This window comes from Gastrolobium bilobum, unplaced genomic scaffold (assembly GCF_033153095.1).
Source record: "Gastrolobium bilobum isolate Gb01-03AN ecotype WA unplaced genomic scaffold, APGP_CSIRO_Gbil_v1 utg842, whole genome shotgun sequence".
In the NCBI taxonomy this organism is placed as follows: Eukaryota; Viridiplantae; Streptophyta; class Magnoliopsida; order Fabales; family Fabaceae; genus Gastrolobium; species Gastrolobium bilobum.
The window spans coordinates 115,610-136,516 of record NW_026895988.1 but is presented as its reverse complement, the minus strand read 5'-3'; the positions used below and the strand labels follow the sequence as shown (position 1 = coordinate 136,516).

At 35.5% G+C, this 20,907-nt stretch overlaps 1 protein-coding gene across 5 annotated transcripts; it reads left to right on the top strand.

The window, feature by feature from the left end:
• Nucleotides 1–629: 629 nt before the first annotated feature.
• LOC133297148 (beta-amyrin synthase-like) lies at nucleotides 630–20,893 on the top strand. Of its 5 annotated transcripts, none has more exons than XM_061496231.1 (16): nucleotides 630–805; nucleotides 1,898–2,080; nucleotides 2,415–2,504; nucleotides 2,608–2,805; nucleotides 8,963–9,047; nucleotides 9,316–9,482; nucleotides 9,581–9,772; nucleotides 9,864–9,977; nucleotides 10,105–10,224; nucleotides 10,516–10,638; nucleotides 10,713–10,811; nucleotides 11,033–11,089; nucleotides 17,505–17,873; nucleotides 17,952–18,032; nucleotides 18,166–18,249; nucleotides 20,663–20,893. In XM_061496231.1, exons 1-16 carry the CDS (start codon nucleotides 677–679, stop codon nucleotides 20,771–20,773), a joined length of 2,202 nt encoding a protein of 733 aa, XP_061352215.1. In that variant the 5' UTR covers nucleotides 630–676; the 3' UTR covers nucleotides 20,774–20,893. The 5 variants fall into 5 exon arrangements, with proteins under 5 accessions (XP_061352215.1, XP_061352214.1, XP_061352216.1 ...); XM_061496230.1 differs by having other exon boundaries at nucleotides 630–877; nucleotides 9,313–9,482; nucleotides 10,692–10,811; XM_061496233.1 differs by lacking the exons at nucleotides 630–805; nucleotides 1,898–2,080; nucleotides 2,415–2,504 and adding exons at nucleotides 5,113–5,155; nucleotides 5,721–5,870; nucleotides 6,319–8,202 and having other exon boundaries at nucleotides 2,670–2,805; nucleotides 10,692–10,811.
• Nucleotides 20,894–20,907: the final 14 nt, after the last annotated feature.

Genomic DNA, 20,907 nt, shown 5'->3' with positions numbered 1-20,907 from the left:
AGATTTACGAAGTAACTTGGAGCTACTTAATATTTTACTAATTCTTGTATTTATATCACGATCATAATTGTGGCAGTATCAGCTACATTTATGATTTACCTGTAATTTTTTATTTTTGTACTTAAAACACAGTCACAACCATAATTTAAAATCAACACACTTAATTGTATATTAATGATAAGTTGGGTAATGGTTGGAGTTGATGGGTACGTCAAAATCCTTATTAAAAGATTGGGTCCACTTCCATTCACTAAAAAATATTATAAAATATCGTGTTTTATTTAAATGTGACAAACTAAATAATAAAACTTTTATAATTTAAAATTTAAAACTTAAATAATATAAAAATTATAAATTCATAAAAATTACATATCTTCGTTATTAATTTTTATGAATCTATAATTTTTATTAATCAGTTTAGAATTTTAAAAACACGATTTAATATTTTTTATGAAGCACCACTATCCAAATCAAAAGCGACAAATGTGATTTACAAAAAAAAAAAAGAAAAAGAAAAAAAAGCGACAAATGTGTATCCATTACCACAATAAATTGAAGATTAAGGACTGAAATCTATCTGCTTATTTAAACTCTACATGTACATACATATAGATAGGGCAATCAATCATCTTTGGCTAAAAGAAACACCAACAAGAACAAGAAAAAGAAAAAGGAAATGTGGAGGTTGAAGATAGCAGACGGTGGAAATGACCCATATCTCTTCTCCACAAACAATTTCGTGGGAAGGCAAACATGGGAGTTCGATCCTGAGGCAGGAAGCCCCGAGGAGCGAGCCCAGGTTGAAGCTGCCCGTCTCAATTTCTATAACAATCGCTTCCGTGTCAAGGCCTGTGCTGATCTTCTGTGGCGCTTTCAGGTGTTTTTCTTTTTCTTTTTCCTTTTTAGTAACATTCACGTCCTCTTTGTGTTTTTTTTTAGTACAAGCAACGTATTATCATTTCGTCTATGCGTAATAATTCTTTTTTTTATGTTTAATTAAAAAATTAGAATATTTTCACATCAGAGTCTGAAAATAATTTTATATACTTTCTTTACCAATTCTACGATTTTTATCCAAAATATATATACTTTTCTTTTACTTTACTCTCAATTTTTTATTTTTCTTATTAGTTAGTTATAAATAAGATTAATTAAAAAATGTATTAAATTTGTTTATTTTACCTAATTAGCTCTTTATCAATTCTTTTTTTATCTGTTTATTCTTTACTTTCCTATTTAATAAAATACTCAATTTTTATAGATAAAATTTTATAATTCAATTTTTAAGACAATATATGTCATTCTTAATTTCTTAAATTTTATATGTAAATCAAATTGATATTTTTTAAAATAATTATACATTTTTGTTCTTTATAAAATTAAATATTTTCATCTGCATTTTTAAAATTTTATCTCGATTAACTATGTATATCAACCTTATGATTTTAAACATTTTTGAACTTCATGTTTTAAATTTATCTAACTTTAAAAGTATCTCTACAATATACGATATATAATACTATCATATTGTTGTATTTGTCATGTTAATAAGACCTTATATTGTATTACTATCGCCTATTGGCCTTAGATATAAGTATCTGATTGGGGTCGGGGTTCAAATTCTGTTTTAAGTAAAATTTTAGGAAATTTTTTTGAGTCAGAGGACGTGCCTCTCTTCTCGAATGGAAGATTAGTCACATCCTTCTTTCAGTAGCGAAGCTCAATGCACCCACTGTTTCAATGAAGGGTAGCCTTCATACCGTACTCCGAGGACAAAGTGATTGGAGGAGGTTGAATAGGGATACTCTCCAGATTATTAAAAAAAAAAAAGAAGTATTCATTTTATTTTGCAATATCTTTAGCGGTTAAAATGATAATTTAGTTTTGGTGGATGCAGTTTCTGAGAGAGAAAAACTTCCAACAAATAATAGGTAGTCCGAAGATAAAAGACGGAGAGATCACGTACCAAAATACAACAGCCGCGTTAAGAAGGGCCACCCATTACCTATCAGCACTGCAAGCTACTGATGGCCATTGGCCTGCTCTAGAAGCTGGTCCACTCTTTTATCTTCCTCCTTTGGTCAGTATCATAAATACTTTATTTCATGGGTAATTATTAATTATGATCCTCTAACGGTATAAGTAAAATTACTTTACTCTAACAGTATCATAAGTTATACTTTTTTTTCTCTTCAGAAATTTTCGAGTGACATAAAAAGTAAAAAAAAAAATACAACTTTAATATTATAACTATGTACTCCTCAGGGTAATGAGGAGTACATAGTTATAAAGAATAAAAATACATATTTTACGTAGACGTTATTAATAATTTGATATGCACTGGAATTTTGAGGAAATTCAAGTTCAGATGCACTAATGAACGTAAATTTTGCACTTGCCATAAAATATTGCAGGTATTTTGCATGTACATTACAGGCCATCTTGATTCAGTATTCCCAGAAGAGTACCGCAGAGAGATGCTTCGTCATATTTATTGCCACCAGGTACACTTGTTCAATTTCAGACTATATGCGTACATACCCAATTAACCATGATGTAAAATTAGTGAATAATTAGCATTGTTGTATATTCAATTATTAATTGAAGAACGAAGATGGGGGGTGGGGACTAGACATAGAAGGACATAGCACCATGTTTTGTACTGCACTCAACTACATATGTATGCGCATTCTTGGAGAAGGGCCTGATGGAGGTCAAGATGATGCGTGTGCTAGAGCTCGCAAGTGGATTCAAGATCATGATGGCGTAACATATATACCGTCGTGGGGGAAAACTTGGCTTTCGGTATGTTTTTCTAATATATTCAATATAATGGTCTACTCATATAGTTTTTTTTTTTTTGCGTGGATAGTTTTTGATAGTATCTTCATTTCAAATGACAGACATAAGAAGGTCAGGGATAATATAAGGGGTTTAATGTTAATGCAAATTCTTTTTTATATTTTTATGTAAGTGGGTCTCATTATAGAGAGAAGAAAAAAAATGTGGGAGAACAGAAATATTTTCCCCATAATATAATAGTATTTTCCGGTTAATAAAACTTTAGGAGGGGAAAAATTATCTCATTCCATGGTCAGTAAATGCTACAAGCCTGATGAGGGCTTATAACAATAATATTTATTTTTTCTTTGGGTACATTATAACAATATTTTTAGATGAACGTAACTATCAATGTATATATAACGACAGAATCAACGTAGATGGTTAAAGAAATGTTAAAATTGAACCTAAAAATAAATGAGTAAGATCACTTTTGGTTTGCTTCCACCGTATAAACCGGATGGCGTAACCAGTACCAAGTTTTTTTTTTTTAAAAAAAAAAAAACTTTAAGATACGCACTTAATTAAACGTGAAAGATAACTTTTTATTTCTGATTACATTGTGCAACTTGTTTTTTCTTTGGAATAAGATAGAAAAAACACAAGCCTACTAATTAGGCAAGAATAGTGGAGGGATACCCATCCCTACCATGTCATCCACCGGGAGTTGGAAGCATTCCATTGGGGGAGGAGTAAAGAATCAGACATCCCAGTTCTAAGTGTGTGCATTCGAAGCCAGCCAATCCACCATGCAGTTGCCTTCACTATAAACATGAGAGATTTGCACTTTTTAGGCCCTGCATTAGCTAGAGACGCTGGATATGCTGCACCAAGCTAGAGAGAGGATGATAGATATTGAGTCTGTTTGGCCAGCCCACTTAGTTGGCCCAATAATAGAAGCGTTGGCTCGTGTTAGTGCTGCCCCAACAGATACTTCAACTGTTATAAATAATAATTATTTAGTTATTATTTAGTCATTTATTTGTTGTATTGGGTCAAGCCCATTAGGTCAAAATTAGGTCAAGTATTCTCTATAAATAGAGAACCCTTTGTACAGATTATTTACAATTCAATAATATTTCAAATACCCTTTTCTTTCAAGTTGGTACAGAGCTCTCGATCCTGAGGGCTCTGCTTCCGCAATTACCGCTTCTCCTTTCCTTCTCTCGCCGCCAATCAGCCGCCACCGGAAATTTTTTCCGGGGACCTTTTTTGGACTGAGAGGATCTGTTTTCAAACTTCTTTTCTCTGATCTATCAGTCTGTGGACCTTTTAAATCAATTGACGGCCGGATCTCTTAAGAACGACTCAAACCAACTACTGTTCATCACTGGAACAGTACTTTCTGGTGACCGTTTGGACTCCGCTCAGCCACAGAAGGGACCGCCACCTCCAGACGACCTCGGCCGCCGCACGCGCTGCCTCACTCCCGGCGAGTGAGGCCCACTCGCACACACCTCCACGGCGCGTGGAGGCGCGTGACTGCTTCTTTCCAGCTCCGGTCAACAGCGTTCTGATCGTCTCTTCATCCTCTTTCTGGATCTGTGATTTTTTCTCAGATCGGACGTTGTTTGGTATTTTTTCCGTAATTTTTGGATACTTGGTGTTATTCTTTGACAAATTTTGTGCAGTATGGCCTCTTCTCAAAGGAGTTCCTTTACCAAGTTTTCTGATGGTGCATCTTCTAGAAGAGATGATCGATGGTGTTCTTATTGTAAAAGAACAGGTCATATCAAAGATCTATGCTTTCGCCTCTATGGAAAGCAAACTGTCTTAGAAAAGATGGCAAGGTTGCGTGGTCAAGCGCATTTTACTTCCTCTGAAATAACTCCTGCACCTAATAAGACCCAACCTGCATTTCGTCCAGATGAGTTGGAACGGCTCCGAACCATTCTTGATTCTATGAGTAAGCTTTCTGATACTAGTGCTTTGACTATGACTAGTATGAACTCCAAAACTTATTCTTTCCTTTCTTCATGTAATGATTTTAAACATTCTTGGGTTGTTGATTCTGGTGCTACTAATCATATGGCTTGTTGTGCTGACTCATTTACTTCTTATCATCCTACCATTGGAACTCATACAATAGCCGTAGCTGATGGCTCTCATACATCAGTTGCGGGTTCTGGTGACATAAACTTACAGCAGTCCTTACATCTTAAGGATGTTCTTCATGTTCCTAAACTCTCCACGAATCTTCTTTCTATTCATAAAATTACAAAAGATTTGAATTGTACTGTAACCTTCTATCCTACCCATTGTGTTTTTCAGGATCTCGCCACGGGGAAGACGATTGGTAGTGCTAAAGAGCAAGGTGAGCTGTACTATCTGGTGTCACAATCTCCTGCAAATAAAGTAACAGATCACATCTTGATGTCTCATGGTCAATCAACTGCTGATTCTTTGATTTGGCTTCATCATAAGCGCTTAGGTCATCCTCCATTTAGTTTACTCAAATCTTTATTTTCGTCATTGTTTTTGTCTAAGTCTGTTGAGTCTTTTCATTGTGATGTTTGTGAATTTGCTAAGCATCATCGTGTGTCTTTTCCTTCTAGTATTACTAAGAGTGTTGAACCTTTTGATCTTATTCATTCTGATGTTTGGGGTTCCTCTAAAGTCCCTCATGCTTCTGGAAATAGATGGTTTGTTTCTTTTATTGATGATTACAGTCGTGTAACTTGGGTGTACTTAATGCGTGAAAAGTCTGAGGTACCATAACTGTTCTTTCAATTTTATAAAATGATTGAGACCCAGTTTGGTAAAAAAATCAAGAGACTAAGAACAGATAATGGTACTGAATATGTTAATCACAGTTTTTCCCAATTTATAAGAAATAACGGTATGATTCATGAACTTACTTGTGTTGACACCCCCAACAGAATGAGGTTGCTGAAAGAAAAAATCGTCACCTTCTTGAAGTGGCTCGTGCATTAATGTTTCAGACACATATACCCAAATACTATTGGAGAGATGCTATTCTTACTGCAGCATTCTTGATCAACCGTTTACCCACTCGGGTACTTGACCATGTAAGTCCTATTCACTCTATGACTTCTTTTTTCCCTTCTATTCCAACTATGATGAGTCTTCCTCCACGAGTGTTTGGGTGTGTTGCTTTTGTTCATGTTCATAAACATCATCGCAATAAGTTGGACCCTAGGGCTATTAAATGTATTTTTCTTGGTTATGTTCCTGATAAGAAGGGCTACAAGTACTATCACCCTAGTAGTAGGAAATTTTTTGTTTCTATGGATGTTACATTTCAAGAATCTGAGTCATTTTTCCAAGGTCCTCATCTTCAGGGGAGAATCCTTCACCAGAAATCTCATCACCTTCCTTCTTTGAGTTTGAATCTTTAGTGTCTACTCATTTACCTATGTCAGTGTATCCTCCTCTTGGTCATGTTCCTCCTGTGTCTGATCCTCTTGTGAGTAATCCTCCTCCTGTGACTGATTCTCCTGTGATTGATACATCAAGTACACCAGAGATACGGAAGATTATGACACCTGAAAGAAGGAAACAACCCACATTGTCTCAGCAGCAACCTCAATCGTCTGAACCACTGGTAAGTCCTGAATCTCATATTTCTGATCATGATGTTAATATTTTTGATGACTTACCCATTACTACTGATTCTGATGACTTACCCATTACTACTGATTCTGATGATTTACCCATTGCTCTTAGAAAAGGAAAAAGAGCTTGTCCCAAGAAATCTTGTCCCTCTTGTACTCAATACCCTATCTCCCATTTTGTTTCCTCTGCTAATCTTTCTATGCAGCACAAAAGCTTTGTTTCAGCACTAGACTCTATTGCAATCCCAAAATCAGTACATGAAGCCTTGAAAGATAGGGATTGGGCTCAAGCCATGCAAGAGGAGATGAATGCTTTGGAGAAAAATAAAACATGGGAGGTTATTGATAGACTCAACGGAAAGAAAGCAGTAGGGTGCAGATGGGTTTATGCTCTGAAATATAATTCTGATGGCACTCTTGAGAGATACAAGGCTCGATTAGTGGCCAAAGGTTACACTCAAACCTATGGCATTGATTATGAAGAAACCTTTGCTCCAGTTGCAAAGATGAATACAGTGAGAATCTTGTTATCCCTTGCTGCCCATTACAATTGGGATATAAATCAATTTGATGTGAAAAATGCTTTCCTCAATGGTGAGTTAGAAGAAGAAGTCTACATGGAAATCCCGCCTGGTTTTGATTCTGTGAAGGGGGAAAATAAAGTTTGTAGATTAAAAAAGGCCTTGTATGGATTGAAGCAGTCACCTCGTGCTTGGTTTGAAAGGTTTACTAAGGTTATGATGACCTTAGGATACAGACAGAGTCAAGGAGATCACACTCTTTTCTTCAAGCACTCCCAAAATGGGAAGCTTACTGTGCTCCTTGTATATGTTGATGATATTATTATCACAGGTGATGATTTTGTGGAGAGACAGATTCTGCAAACACGGCTTGCCTCTGAGTTTGAAATCAAAGACCTTGGGAAATTGAGATATTTCTTAGGGATAGAAATAGCTCATTCAAGCAAAGGAATTTTTATCAGCCAGAGAAAATATGTTTTGGATCTTCTCAAAGAAGCAGGAAAGCTCGGGTGTAAACCCTCTAATACTCCTATTGAGCAGAATCACAAGATGGGCTATGAAGAAGAGAGTCCTCCAGTTGATAAAGGACAATATTAATGGCTAGTTGGGAAATTGATATATCTGGCCCATACTAGACCAGACCTAGCTTATGCTGTTAGTGTTGTCAGTCAGTTTATGCACGATCCAAAGGAAAAACACATGCAGGCAGTAGAGAGAATTCTTCAGTATCTTAAAGGTACTCCTGGTAAAGGATTGTTATTCCGACGTGATGGCAATCTATCTTTAGAAGTCTACACAGATGCTGATTATGCTGGATCCGTGACTGACCGTCGTTCTACCACTGGTTATTGCATGTTTCTTTGCGGTAACTTGGTGACATGGAGAAGTAAGAAACAAGATGTGGTTGCCAGATCAAGTGCAGAAGCTGAATTTCGAGCTATGGCTCAAGGCATTTGTGAGTTACTGTGGCTGAAAATTGTACTTGATGATCTCAAAATAAAATGTGAGGGACCTATGAAGCTGCTATGTGATAATAAATCCGCTATTTGTATAGCTCATAATCCAGTTCAACATGATCGGACTAAACATATTGAGGTCGACCGCCATTTCATCAAAGAGAAACTTGATAGCGGGTTGATTACCACTCCATACATTCCCACTGGGCGTCAATTAGCTGATCTATTAACAAAGGGGCTTCCTTTAGACAGATTTCAAGAACTTACTAGCAAGCTGAGAATGATAAATATCTATTCCTCAGCTTGAGGGTGAGTGTTGTAAATAATAATTATTCAGTTATTATTTAGTCATTTATTTGTTGTATTGGGCCAAGCCCATTAGGTCAAAATTAGGTCAAGTATTCTCTATAAATAGATAACCCTTTGTACATATTATTTACAATTCAATAATATTTCAAATACCCTTTTCTTTCAAGTCCAACTTAAGACATATTAGCATCTTATGTTGGAATGTCTGTCTCACTTTTCCCTGGTGTAGTAGTCATTATATGCTGACAATGACTGTAGAATGACTTGGCTTTTTCTCCCACATTTGAGGAGCTCAGCTCTACCTATAAATACCCCTTTTTACACTATTTACTAATGTTATGAGCTGTTATTATGATAATATAGAGAGTCACCGTAGCCGTTGTTCACCATCCCCCCTCTTTCTATCACCTAGGAAACTTAGGGCCTTGGTTCATACCATTGCTCCTAGGAGTACTCCTAAAGTGACATACTTCACCCCTTGAGGTATACATACATGGGTCTCATAATAATTAATGACTCAATAAATCTTAACTGTTGGATGTACGGAAATTAACGGTTAAGACGTGGTATAAGACTTTTTATTCTTACACCAGTGTAAGTTGATCATCTATCTCTCTCACACACACATATATAAAAACTGAAAGATATCGTAATTATTTATGCAAATTTTTTCTTTTTGAGAAACATGTTTTTTTCTTTTTATTTTTCATGCATGTATGTTGTTGTACGTCACTTATATGAGTCAATCTTGCAACTGCAGATACTAGGTTTATTCGACTGGTCGGGAGCCAACCCAATGCCTCCAGAGTTTTGGATGCTTCCTTCTTTTCTTCCTATGCATCCAGGTGGATTATGATATAACTAATCATGTCCGGTTATTATGTATGCAATAACATAATAATTAATACATGAAATTAATATACAACTTACTAAATTGAGTGTTTATTTAATAAATTATAGTTGTCCAAATCTTGTTGCACACCATTTTTAATTTGGACCGCTAAACGCTAAACTATGCATAAATAATTGGTGAACACGAGTTTTAAGTAAACAGTATGCATATAGCATATATAACTAAATTTTTTTATGCGATTGTGATTTGAATTAAAGCAGATAAAATGTGGTGTTATTGCCGGCTAGTTTACTTGCCTATGTCTTACTTATATGGGAAGAGATTTGTGGGTCCAGTCACACCCCTGGTTCTTCAGTTGAGAGAAGAAATCTTTATTCAACCTTACCATAAAATTAATTGGAAAAAAGCACGTCATGCCTGTGCAAAGGTGAGAGAGTAGATCAATCTATATATTATCATCAGTAGATCACCAAACTATACGATCGTGGAGGAGTTGTTAATTCATGTCATGTGTACGTATCACAGGAAGATCTTCAGTATCCTCATCACTTCATACAAGATCTATTATGGGATAGTCTATACATGTTCTCTGAACCACTTCTTACACATTGGCCTTTCGACAATCTGGTAAGAGAGAAGGCCCTTCAGATAACAATGAAGCATATCCATTACGAAGATGAGAATAGTCGATACATGGACAATGGATGTGTGGAAAAGGTGGGTATAATAAAAAAAAAATTAAAGACACATATAATTCTAAACATTATAAAATAAATATTAACAATCTATAAATTTATTTACTGGCCAGGTTTTGTTGATGCTTGCTTGTTGGGTGGAAGATCCAAATGGAGATGCTTTCAAGAAGCATCTTGCAAGGATCCCTGATTACTTATGGCTTTCAGAAGATGGAATGACCATGCAGGTATAACTCTCTCTCTCTCTCTCTCTCTCTCTCTCTCTCTCTCTCTCTCTCTCTTTGTATAGCTTTTTCAAAATGTGTAATCAATGGGATATTAAAAAATGCACTTTATCGTATTTATTTGGCATAGGGTATTGGTAGCCAATCATGGGATGCTGGATTAGTTGTTCAAGCTCTGCTTGCCACAAACCTTAGCGACGAAATTGGTCCTACACTTTTGAAAGGACATGACTTTCTCAAGAAATCTCAGGTTTGTTTAATATACATTCCAACTCGAACTAAGAAAAATATTCATGTAGAACTAACTACCTACAAATTCACAATATTTTTTAATTAAGCACTATTTTCTTAATACTAATCGATATCCCTAGACCATGAAAAAGGGGAGAAAAACACGATTGATCTTGTAAACAACATAAGTAAGCCCCAATTCATTTTCCATAACATATTTGTAAGTGATTGATTTCTCCGTTTTCATTAATAGTTGAACTTGTGTGCTAACTCTAGTTAGCAATAATGAGTTAAAGTTCACATTCCATAGGTTAAGGAAAACCCTTCAGGAGACTTTAAAAGAATGTTTCGTCACATTTCTAAAGGATCATGGACCTTCTCTGATCAAGATAATGGATGGCAGGTTTCTGATTGCACTGCAGAATGTTTGAAGGTAATGAAGTAAATTAATTCTTGAACTTGGTTTCACTTATTAGTTAAGACTAGACAAATCATGTTGTGTTTCAGTGCTGTCTACTCTTATCGATGTTGCCACAAGAGATAGTTGGTGAGAAGATGGATGATGAAAAGTTATTTGATTCGGTTAATCTCCTTTTGTCGCTTCAGGCAAGTTTTATTAAAATTACATCTATATGCTTTTAATTAATTAACCAATGACCATTTTTTCTTTTTTACAACAAATGGCCCTTCTATTTGCATAATTTTGGTTTCCATCGTAGTAACATGGGAAGCAATTAACTTGTTTGCTTAGAGCACACTAATTTTTTATTTCTATTTTTTGTACGTGATTCACTTTGAATCTCAAATCTCCAATTCGATTATTGTAGGGTAAGAAAGGCGGTTTCTCAGGGTGGGAGCCAGCAGGAGCTCAAGAATGGTTGGAAGTATGTGATAAATAACCGAAATCGGATCTTCCCATATTTCATTTTACCTTATCATATCACGTGAAAAATCCATTAATAGATATATGGTCACAATTTTAATGAAAAATGTGTGAAATGGAAAAGGCAAAATGGTGATTTTAATTTATCAATGAATGGATAAGATTATTCACATTAAGAGAATTCATTCTCCTATATGTTCTGGTCTGGCAAGATGAACCTAGGATCTGGCTGGAGGGCCCACAATCATTCAGCACTTGGAGTATGTGACTCCTTCATAGTGTTCCCTTATATTTCCCTTGCACGCATGACCTTTTATACATCATGGTTCATGTTGCCTCTCACCTAGTGGGGTCCATAAGGTTGGAAACAATTATGGCTTCATGCCTTGTGCATTAAGAGGGAATTTCTAACTTCCTATTTAAAGGGGTCCTAGCTCCTCTATTGTTCATCTTTCCCATTCTACTCTTCATTGCTATTGCTTCGCTGAACTTGTTCCATAACCATAATCTATATCCCTTACTCACCATCCCCATTGTACACCCTCAGCATACCTAAGGCTAATGAAATATACCTTAGAGCTTTGGTCTATATGCCACTGCGTCCTTTATCTTCTCTATATCAACATATTTTACCCACTTGGGAAACATATTTATTCTTCACACTCTGATTTAGTTCAGTGCCGCAATTTATGGGAATCGAACCCACGACCACACGGTAAATTCTGATTCTCATTCTCTAATCTTTGTTCTAGCTAATTATTTCTTGAGTTTTGAAACTTCAAATAAAAAATAGTGGTGAATACTCGCAGCACCGTTCAATCGATTCAAGATCCAGTTCAGAAGGGCACGTGGAGACACTAGATAAACACTCAGTTTCCTCTATTCGGGCTCTACCCACACCACCACCAGTAGGATGATAGAAATATACTCTCATGAAGATGTATGTGAGAAGGGTAATAGGGGATTATGTTCTACCAGTGAGGTGGCATAACTAACTTTTGAAGGGAAAATAGAATATTCTAGAAGGTTAGACTGAGTATAAGATGTGAATGTAAAGTGTGTGAGGGTATCTGGGAATATTTGGGAATTGGGATCCCTTTGGAATTTGGTAGAGAACTCTGGAGCCTCTCGAATTGCTCTAGAAACCAGTATTTTAACCTTTTATTACAGTTTTCACCATAATTTGTATTCCTCTTGCTGAATTTCTAGACTTAACAATATAAATTATAATGGGCAATATAGAGTATTGTGAGGACTGACAAATGCAATAAAAGGTAAACATACAAGAAGGAAAATACTGTTTTCTAGAGCAATTCGAGAGGCTCTAGAGTTTTCACCCAAAATCCAAAAGGATCCCAATTCCAAAAGATATCCAAGATACCCTCACACACTTTACATTCTCATCTCACACCCAACCTAACCTCCTAGAGTGTTCTTTTCTCCCTCCAAAAGTTAGTAGAATATAATCCCTACTACCTTCCTTACATACACCTTCGTGAGAGTATATTCTTATCATGGACCCAGCAACCAGAGAACTATTCAAGAGCTTGGTGAAAAAGAACAATCTCTTCGCCAAATAATCATCAAAATCTCTAAGCCCTATAACGAATTTGGGCAAATTCTCCAAGCGAGGAGTATCGCCAAAATCTCCAAGTCCAGAATGAATCTGCGATAATTGTCCAAGCGAGGAATATCGTCAAAATCTCCAAGCCCTGGAACAAATCTGAGCAAATTCTCCACGGGGAATATCTCTATATCTCCAAATCCCAAAATGAATATGGGAAAATTCTCCATAGGCAAAATGTCCCCATATCCCCAAACCCAAGTACGAATCTGGGCAAATTATCCATGGGCAAAATACCCTTATATCCCCAAACCCTAGTATGAGTCTGAGCGAACATCCTGCGAAAAAGGTTTCTTCATATCTTAAAGCTTGGAAAGAAGTCCGAGCAAGAGCCCCTCGAGGAAAGGCATCATTTGAAAGCAGCATAAAGTGAGTAAAAGCAATACAATGGGAAAAGAAAAAAAAAGACTTTTGTAAGACAAACAAGCAAGTTAAAATAACGGTCGATAAATAATCCGATCGAATGTGTTGTTAATGTATATAAAAATTTTGTGAGTTACATCAATCGTGGGTTGACCAACTAGCCCATAAATACTTAAACTATGAAAAACAAATACAAAAGAAACCATTATTCTAGCTTTTCGATTTTTGTAGGAAAATCTGGAACATCATCGGTTGTGAAGGAAGGTTCCTTAGTAGGAGAGCATGAAGTGTCAAAGAGTAGGGTGGGAGACTTATCCGCATTAACATTAAAGATCTTTCCCTCTTGGACGGTGTGTAGCCGATCAACGAATTCCTAATTATCTGAGGGGTTCAAAAACCTCACTTGCGCTAAAATGTTTTCGCAAGCTACAAAACTGATCTTGCGGACCATATCCTAGAAGTTTTTACCTCAATGTTCACCTTATCTGTCTCTTTCTTCGCTTCATCTATATCTTTTTGTCTAGCTTCAAACTTAAAGTTTAAAGTATCAACTTATTTATTTGAGATCTTTCATTGACTAGTTAAACCATGAATCTCAAGTTAGGCTTTGTTAAAGCTCTCCTCAAATTTGGCACTGGTCCAAGAAAACATTTTCTTCTCTACTCGAAGGTTTTTTAATATCTCAATGGCCTTTGTGAGGTCGACCTTAACCTTGGTAAGCCTCTCTCTAAGATCCATGATGCAGTTGTCATCATCGGCCTTTTGTTTCTTGAGAGTTTCAAGCTCACTAATGAGGGTTTCTTGGACCAAGTTATCCTCTTCTTGCTTGTTGAGATGATTGTGCAGTTGCTGCTTAGCCTTGATACCCCTCTGATAGTATAACTACACAAGATTAGCAGCCCCTTGCAGATGAACAGAGTCAACGACACCTTTGACGAACTCCAGACCTATTTTTTCTCAGCAAAAACATCCAAAGGGATCTCTATAGCTATCAGCCCAACAACACCTTGGGAAAAAATAGCACGCTTAATATGTACCATCCACACTTTGAACGCGAAGCCACTCTTGGGAAACTGATGTTTGTGCTCCAAGGAATGGTCATAATTTCGCTTTTCGTTACTCATTACCAATTTCAAAAAGCTCCTAGCGACCGTCTTTCGCTTGATTTTCATCGAACTCTCATCCGCTCGGGTAAAAGTAGAACTCTTCTTCTTTAGAGCTAGACGAAGAGTCTCTTCGACGACCAGAACATCATCCCCCATGGATGCGTCATCCTCCACAAGAGTAAATCCAAGAGTGGGAATCATTTCCAATCGACGATCTCGTCCAATATCTTTCATGCCTAATCTGGCGATAGTTTTCTCTCCTTCACCACTGGCAGGAGGAAGATCTTCCCTCACCATGCCTTTGAGGCGACAACTTCCTTAATTTGAGTGCAGGGAGTTTCTGCTTCTTCCAGCATTCGCCAAGATGGCAAGTATGAATACGTCCATCTTTCCCCTATAGAGTAATGCGCAAATCAATCACATATAATAAATACAAATACAAAACACTAAAGGTACAATTAGAAAGCCAAAGAAACAATTAAACGCACGTAATATCTCAAGTATTTTATTGGCTAGCGCGATGCGCTCCCGAATAGTAACTTACCCTTAGGGACATAGTAAAATTTGTCTTCCTCATTTTAATGTTGGGCAATCTAGTAAAGGGGGAATAGAGATTCACCGCTTCTCCATAAAAAAGGGAATGGCAACCCATTTGGCGGGAAATATTTTGAAATATTCTTCTTTAAGATTTTTGTAAAAATTGGAATAAAAGCCAAAAAAGTGCAAGTCCCTTTTGACCGCCTAGATTTTTCTCTTATTAGGAGACACAACATAGAGGTGCATAAATAGTGATGTAGTAGGATTGTTTTTCAAAAGCTCCGTCATTAACTCAAACATATGCATGAATGCCCAAGCACTTAGGTGTATTTGGGACGGGGATACTGATAGCCAGCTAAAGACGTTTTCCTCAAAAGCTGTGAATGACAACTTAACTCCGCAATCAACAAAAAAGCATATATATATATATATATATAAAGGAAGTGTGACCGGCTACTGGTTGGATCATGACCGTTGCAGATACGATCTTCTTTTCCAGTAGGGCTAACAAACCAATCCTTGTCAGCCTCCACACTAGATGTAAGATACAAAGGTATCCTTTCATCTTCGAGCATCCTCTTAACTAGGATTTCATTGTTGAAGGGGGAATCACCTCTGCATGGCAGAGTATGACTACTTTGGTAGTTGAAGGGTTGATGACCAAATGAGTAGCAGATTCCTTTAGGGCTGAGAGGCAAAAGAACATAGGGAGACCCTAGGGGCATGTTCTTCACCCCGATGCGTTTTGTCAGGTGGAGTCTGTCAGTTGGATGTGCATTGAACTTGGCCATCTAATCAAGAAGGTTTGGGGAAGGGGGTCTTCAGGGAGCCATATCACAAATCCTGATGTACAAATAGAAGAAAAAGAAGAAGAATCAAAGTCACTAGAAAACCAACCAGTCGGGCTCACTCGAAAAGTCTGATATCTACAGCTATATTCGGCCAAAGTAAATCTAACCTCTGATCCCCCTCAGCCAAAATCCCCCTAGACACCCCATAAGAAGTGCTGATTGGAGGTGGATTCAAAGAAGGGAGGATAACCCATAATACCCATTGAAGAAAATCCCTTATATCTCAATGGGCATTTCAAAATATCTCCTATTTGTTCCTGAATCACTATGGTGAGTAGACTGATGGAAGTGTCTCCTAAAACCCCCTTGATGCCTGTATCTCAGTGGGTTGTAATGGTGAGATTCATCGTGATAATACGTTGAACAAATATGCCTAGAAGCCTACCTCTTTCACTCATACTCTCAGATGACACAATAAAGACAAACAACAACCCAAAAAGATAAAACCTTTTCGGAGGACTACCAATCTTAAACCAAATAAAAAAGAGAAAATAGTAGCGAAAGAAAAAAAAATATTGGACAAAAGCGACACCTAGAGATAAAGTTTGAAACTTAGATCAATTGAAGTTGCAGACTTAGACGCAGAGGCCAAATAACACTAGAGGAAAACAATAAGCCACCATGAAAAGAATAAGGAGGAAAAGCAGCAACATTAAGCCAAGAAAAGCAAAGTACAAAAAGGCGAAAGCTCCGTACCTCAAGAACCCGTGCAGATTGAAGGATATAAGAGAGAAGAGAATTGTGAAAGGAAGAAGAAAGACATAAAGGTTTTAACTTTAAAATAACTGAAGTGGTTGATGATTGACCAACTCACGCTTTGAAGCTCAATGGGCATAAGAAGAGAAAAAGACCCAAAATCCAAGATGGAATTAGAGCTGGATCTGCCAAAAAGGAGGATAAAATTGTAAAAATACATAGGGGCAAAGAAGACTTTTCACAGTAGGCCAAAAAGCTAATATAACTGTTGCACACAACTTATCATTGCAACATTGTCGATGATGAAGTATGAATCAATCACACAATGCCATGTGGCCATGATGTAATAGCCTATAATTGGAGCAAAAAAATGAAGGGACTTTCTCGAAAAACCAAGTTGGGGAGCTTCGAAGACAAGTTATTCAATCTGACTGAAGTAACTAAAGGAAAGAATTATATCCTCCAAATACCAATGTGATGATCCGATGATTGGAACAAACTCCTAACACCTTGGCACTTTGACTTAGTAAACCACCAAACTAGGGGGCTTCTGTTCTGGTCCGCGGATGGACCTATCCAGCCAAATCCTAATCTGCCAAGAAGGCCCACCATCATTTAGTACATGGAACACGTGGCTCCTCCCCCTCATATTTCCCTTGCACACATGACCCTTTAAACATCATGGGTCATGTTGCCTCACACCTAGTGGGGTCTACAGGGTTGGAAACAATTATTACATAACGGCTTGCGCATTGAGAAGGCATCTCTAATTTCGTATATAAAGAGGTCTTAACTCTCCTATTCTTCATCTTCTCGATCTGTTGCCATTGTTGTGCTGAACTTTCTCCACAGTCATAAATCGTAGCCCTTACACACCATCTCCCTTGTGCACCCTCAACATATTTGAGGCTAAACAGAGATATCTTAGAGTTTTGGTCTATATCGCTGCCTCTTTTATCTTCTTCATATCCATACACTTTACCAATTTGGGAAACAAATCCATACTTCACATTGTGATTTAGTTCACTATGTAAGACATAAACCTCAAGAATCCATGCACACACACAAACATATTGCAATAACGTACTATATATATATATATATATATATATATATATATATATACTCCAATTTTAATCTTAGTCATTAATCTCAACTAATAAGAATGAAATTTGTTTATTTATTTCAAGAACGGTAACTAGCTATTAATTAATTAATCTGTGATGTCAACCATTTCAGCTGCTCAATCCCACAGAATTTTTTGAGGACGTGGTAGTTGAGCATGAATATGTTGAATGTACTACATCGGTAATTGAGGCTCTGGTTTTGTTTAAGAAACTATATCCAGAGCATAAGAAGAAAGAAATAGAGAATTCCATTATTAATGCAGTTCGATTCATTGAGGATACCCAAACAACTGATGGTTCATGGTATGGTAAATGGGGAGTTTGCTTCAGTTATGGCACATACTTTGCTGTTGCTGGGCTTGCAGCATGTGGCAAGACTTACTCCAATTGCACTGCAATTCGAAAAGCAGTCGAGTTTCTTCTCGCAACACAGAGAGAGGATGGTGGGTGGGGGGAGAGCCATCTATCATGCCCAAAAAAGGTAGATAGATAGATTTATTGAATGATTTTTAAATTAACTACCCTTTATGAATATGGCTTGATGAATTGGATGATGTAGATATACGTACCCCTTGAAGGAAATCGTACCAATATTGTACAAACTGCATGGGCTCTGATGGCTCTCATTCATTCTGGACAGGTCTACTTTTTATTTCTTGCAAATTGCAATTCACTTTTTGCCTCTGCGATCGATCTAATTCATTTTCTTCAAATCATAATTCAAAAAAAAAAATGTTAAATAATTTTTTTTCTTTTTTCTAATTTCTATGCAGGATAAGAGAGACCCAACTCCTCTTCATCATGCAGCACAGTTGCTCATCAATTCTCAACTGAAAGATGGTGATTGGCCACAACAGGTATCAGTCTACCCTTTGATGTCATTTAATGGCGGAGCAAGGATTATTTGTGATGAGTAAAATTACATAAACTTTAAAATTTAAATTTAAAATAAAAAATTATATAATTCAATGAAAATATTCATAACATATGTATCACATTACATAAATCACAATATAATATAATATGAATATAAACACTCAAATCAATCCTTGGATTGATTACAAAATAAATTTAATTTTATTTAATAATATTCATATTGATATTTAAATAGATATCAAATATATTTGAGATTGACTAAAAAATAAAATAAGCATTTTTTGTTTAAATTTACTTTGTATCTAATTTGTAAACCCTATTTTTATTTCTCTTATCTTATTTATTTAGTATTTAATAATTTTTAAATAAACATCAAATTTATTTTAAATTTCCAAATTGGTAAGAAAATAAATTCTTTTTATCAATTTTAAATATATTTTTTATCCAATTTTTAAATTCAAATATTCTTATCTTATATATTGATATTTAAATAGACATCAAAATAATTTTAAGATCTATAAAAATATAAAACCAACTTTATTATATTTAAGTCTACTTTCTACAAGTTTACTTCTTCTATATCATTTTAATATTTTTATATTTTATATCTGTTGATCCAATTCAAACAATTTTATCTCTTTAAAAAAAATAAAAGAAAATATAGGAAGAACTCTTGTAACAACATAGTAGGTGATGTTATTCATAACTACTGATCAAGCATTATATGAGCATAATAGGTGGTAAAACGTGTCGATGGATCAAGTTCATGTCATGTCAAGTGTTGGCATGAAGGTGAAATTGCTCAACCCAAACACGACACGTTGTCAATAGCGTGTCAAAAAATGAAACTTTGACATGACTAGTCGCGGGTCACATAGGTTGAGACAGAAAAATTTAGATTGGATTTTTTTATAAAAAAAATTAAAAATAACGAGAAATGTTGAATAAAATACGCAAGTTGATCTGTGACTCACAATTGGTAGTGTCAAAATTACAAAAATTTCAACTTTTATTTTGTATTTTTTTGAAAAAAAAAATAAGTGGTTGATATACAGGTCACACGAGTTAACCCGAGATACGACACAATAATAATTTGTATTATTTTCCCAAACCTAGACATGATCTTTTTTTGTTTTATCCCACGAGTCGACAAGACATGTACTTTGGCATAACGTATTACGAATCAACTTATGAGTCATGACATATTTTACCACTTACAGCTCCACCCGATGTACTTTTTTTTACGTATGTCTTCATTAGTGGCGGAGCTTGGCTCCAATTTTAGCTCAAGCCAAAAAAATTTACATATCAAAATATTTATCATAATTACATAAATTTATTAGGGAAAAATTTGTTATGAATTCTAGCATACTGATCTATATTATTATTTACTAAATAGTATCACATAACATTAAAAAGCTTTTGTTTTTCTCTGCCAACGGACAAGAACACACGAACAAAGCTATTTCGGAGGCTCCAACATACCCACTTTGATGGCTAAAGATGTAAAGTTGTAAATAGCTTTGAACGAAACAAATACCAAAGACAACACAACACATTGTCATGATTCTCAAATAGGGTCCTCGTTAAAGTCTTGGTCCATAACACAAACTAAGAGAGCCTTGTAATTATAAATTGGAAAAAAAATTGTGCAAAAGCCGAAGTTAGAAAAGGTTTAAGATATAAAAAAAAGGAAAAATACTAATTAAGCAAAGCTCAACAACACATCTTGCATAAATTGATATTTAGAGAGAGAGAATTTGACCTTCAAATAGGGCAAGAGGTAGCAAAAAAGCAACCCACGGGAAGAAGAAACCAAAATCGAGAGATTTTAGGTACTCTATCAATTAAGTTTGATTAGTTAGCTAAGGTACGTAGTTGTTGATATTGATGATTGAAATTTGTGGGATAAATTGTAGTTTAGTAAATACAATAAGAATTTTGAAAACAAGTTATAAGGTTTTTCATATTATCTGGGCATGATTATTCGGAACATTATTTGTGAATTGTCGGAGTTCTTTATTGATAAAAATTAATGTTTGCGGTTACCTGCCCAAAGGGGGTTATTGTACCCACTGCAATTCTTTTTAAGGATAGTTAAATCTTTTAGTATACATAAGTTATTCTTAATTTTTTTTAAAAGAAGTAAATTCAAATTCTTTGAATTAATTATGCATATTCAAAAAAATTATAATTTACATATTTCTTCTCTTTTGATCTATATTTTTAAAGTTTTACATGAATTGATTATATATATCTCATATTTAATTTTAATTTTTTCTTTTAAATATTTTTTAAATTCTTAGTTTTATTTTTATCCGAAATAACAAATATCCATACAATACATAAGATACTTGTTAGTTATTAATTATTTCTTTAATAAATTTATGGCAGGAATGCACAGGCGTATTCTTGAGGAATTGCCTTATCCATTTTGCAATGTATCGAAATATTTTTCCAATGTGGGCTCTAGCTGAATATCACAAACTGATGGAATTGCCTTGAATGGTAGTTTAGTTTATACTATTATAATTTTTTGTAATTACTGTGGGTTAAAATCAACTGTATTTTTCTTGTTTTAATAAAATTTGAGCTAAGTCATTATATATATGGGGATGTAGTATAAAGCCCAATTAGTT